The 2,686-nt window shown below is 63.8% G+C and overlaps 2 protein-coding genes across 2 annotated transcripts; one reads left to right on the forward strand and one right to left on the reverse strand.

Moving 5' to 3' along the window:
• Positions 1-63: 63 nt before the first annotated feature.
• PHACADRAFT_201407 (uncharacterized protein) lies at positions 64-714 on the forward strand (the record flags this gene model as incomplete). Its single annotated transcript, XM_007401710.1, has 1 exon — positions 64-714. A coding segment is annotated over one exon (651 nt), but the record flags the coding sequence as incomplete, so codon positions are not given.
• A 167-nt stretch (positions 715-881) lies between these two features.
• Positions 882-1,833, reverse strand: PHACADRAFT_265314 (uncharacterized protein). Its single transcript, XM_007401711.1, has one exon. It carries the CDS (start codon positions 1,716-1,718, stop codon positions 1,428-1,430), a length of 291 nt encoding a protein of 96 aa, XP_007401773.1. The 5' UTR covers positions 1,719-1,833; the 3' UTR covers positions 882-1,427.
• Between the last annotated feature and the right edge of the window lie 853 nt (positions 1,834-2,686).

The following is a 2,686-nucleotide window of genomic DNA, read 5'->3' on the forward strand; positions in this document are numbered from 1 at the left end:
CCCCCCGCCTCCCTCGCGCCCGCGCCTGCGCCCTCCGCACCCAAAACACCAAAGAGCGCACAGAACGCAGCAGCGCCCGAAGAAGCCCCCGCGCAGACGCTCGGCGCGACGAAGAAGGGCAAGAGCAGAGCGAAGCCCGCCGCGCCCCTGACCCCGACCCCGTCCGCACCCGCACCCGCCGCACCCGCCGCGCCTGCAGACGAAGAAGAAGAAGAAGCCCCGGCGCAGGCGCCAGAGACGCAGAAGAAGAAGAAGGGCAAGAGCAAGGCCAACCCCGGGCCCCCGACTGCCACCTCGTCAGCACCCGCACGCGCCACGGACGCCTCCGCGGACGACGCCACCGGGGGCGCCGCCGCCGCCGTGCCGCCCCGCACGAGGCAGCAGCAGCAGCGGCAGAAGAAGCAGAAGCAACAGAAGCAACAGAAGCAGCAGCAGCAGCAGCAGCAGGCTGATGCGGCGGAGTCTGCGCCCGGGGGCGGCGGCAGGCCGGCGCAGAAGGAGAAGAAGGCCAGCGCCGAGCGTACGGATGACGCGAGGGCGGGTGCGGGTGCGCTGGAGCTGGAGCTGGAGCTGGAGGAGGGGAAGGTGCCGACGCGCGCGAAGATGACGGAGGTCGTAAAGCGCAAGGCTGTTGCTGCGCCGCTGAAGAAGGAGAGGGTGTTGAGGGCGAGGCGCAGTGCGAAGGAGGGGCTCGTTGGGAGGAAGGGTCTGTAGGGTTTTTTTGGGCGCAGTGTCCCGTTGTTCTGCTGCGTTGTTGTTCGTTATGGCTGGTTGGATCTACTCGCGCGGTGCATGTTATCTGATGGGCTGGGCGAGATCTTGTGCGTGTCTTGTGCAGGGTTGCAACGGCACACGACTGCTAGCTTCCTGACGTCCCTTTCAGATGTAGCAGAATGTTGATTACCAGTTGACGGAATATATACTACTACTAAAGGTAAACTTGTGACTAGGATGAGAACTACAGCTGGGGGCTATTACAACAGATACTGTACTTGTCTTACGAGATGCACATGTCCTATTATGCTAAGAGTGTTCATGCAGACAAACGCACCCTCTCCCATAACTTTCGGCTAACCACTCTCAACATCCGATAATTTACGACTCCCTCCCAAGTTGATAAGTTATGCCGTCTTGCTCGCTGCGCCTCGGCCTCGGGACCGAAGGCGCAGCGCAAGCCAAAGACGGGCGATACGATGTGCTGGTGTGTGCTGCGTGGGCTCGCAACATCGGAGCGACGACGAGGCCCAGCGGGTGTCCGAGACACCGAATGCCGAAGAAGCAAGAGCCCTCGGATCCACACGGTGCTCGTCGTGTACTAGGGGCATGCAGAGCGGTGCAGTGGCAGCTGCGACGGTTGCAGTGCCAGTGGCGGGGCGGGGCGGGGCGGCGGCGGCGGGCGGTGGGGGGCAGGGGGCGGGGGCTGGTGCTCAGAAGAACACAGGGGCGTACGAGTCCGCGCTCGCCTTGATGCTGTTGTGGTGTGTGCGTGCGCGCGTGCGCGGGCCAGGCGAGCTCGGGCGCGACACGGCCGCACGCTTCGTGTGCTCGAACGTCGTGACGGCGGGCGCGGCGAGGGTGTGCAGCGGGACGTGTGCTGCGTGTGCTGCGTGTGCTGCGTGTGCTGCGTGTGCTGCGTGTGCTGCGTGTGCGTCGTGTGCGCCGCTGGCGGGCATCGCGAACGTGGCCAGGAGGGCGGCGTATGCGGAGGAGGTGGACATCTTTTCGTGCGGTTATACGGGTGGGCGGCGAGTGGGCGGCGAGTGGGCTGCTTAAGGCTGCAGGTGTGGGGACAATGTCTGGCAGAAGGCTGACGTCTGGCTTGGCGGGTTGGTTGGTTTCCCCCCCTCCGCGGCCAGGCCCTATATACGATTGTTGCCAGCCCCAGACACCGCATCTCCCCGGAGTCGGCGTCGCACAGGCACACCTGAGGGGGGACCAGCAGAACAGATCGGATGGGCGCCGACGTCGCACGGTGGCTACGAGCGCGCGAAAAGATGCGCACAGGGTGGGAGCGTATGGGCCGCTTGCACATATCGAGCGAGATCTGCAGAGCCTCGAGCTCGGGAGGCTGTCTAGAAGCCGGGCTTGTGCGCCTGCATGGACGCTTCGCGTTGCAGACAAACGCTTCAGAACACTTGCCCTGTGAACCTGTGCCACCGAAATGCGAGGATATGGGCGTCACATAGCTTTGTTCGACGCCCGCAATTGTACGAGCTGCGAGCTCCTGCTACCTTACAGAGCAGAGGGGCACTCGTTTCCCTTATCCTTCGCGGCGATATGCTTGCTATGCTTCGGATGCGCAAGCATTGCTGCCGGTGTTTCTGCCGCGATCGTAGCCTCTCCTCAGACATCCGGCCGCTAGCATGGGCACTCGGTTACCAAGCTTGCGAACCTTAGCATTAAGTCATGCGACTGTACAAGGCACTTAGGTGCACTGCGGCACGAGCGCGACGAGGAACATCGATCCCCGGGGTTTACGCCGTCCACTCTACGGCAGGCGTTTTCGCCGGCGTCTGAACCCCCGGAAAGCCTCGCGGGAATCGAGCAGCATGTGGAGCTGTAAATATTCGATCTCCCCCGCATGCGCATGTGACGCCACAACGCCCTCGCACGCCGCCGTCGACGGGCGGTGGGCGCAAGCATGACCCGGCGCGCTCTCCGCCCTTTGTCCGACAATATTTGGCCC

Source organism: Phanerochaete carnosa, assembly GCF_000300595.1.
Source record: "Phanerochaete carnosa HHB-10118-sp unplaced genomic scaffold PHACAscaffold_13, whole genome shotgun sequence".
NCBI lineage: Eukaryota > Fungi > Basidiomycota > Agaricomycetes > Polyporales > Phanerochaetaceae > Phanerochaete > Phanerochaete carnosa.

Excerpts from the sequence above, each read along its gene's own strand:
- PHACADRAFT_265314 (XM_007401711.1), bottom strand. The coding sequence starts at position 1,718 with ATGTCCACCTCCTCCGCATACGCCGCCCTCCTGGCCACGTTCGCGATG.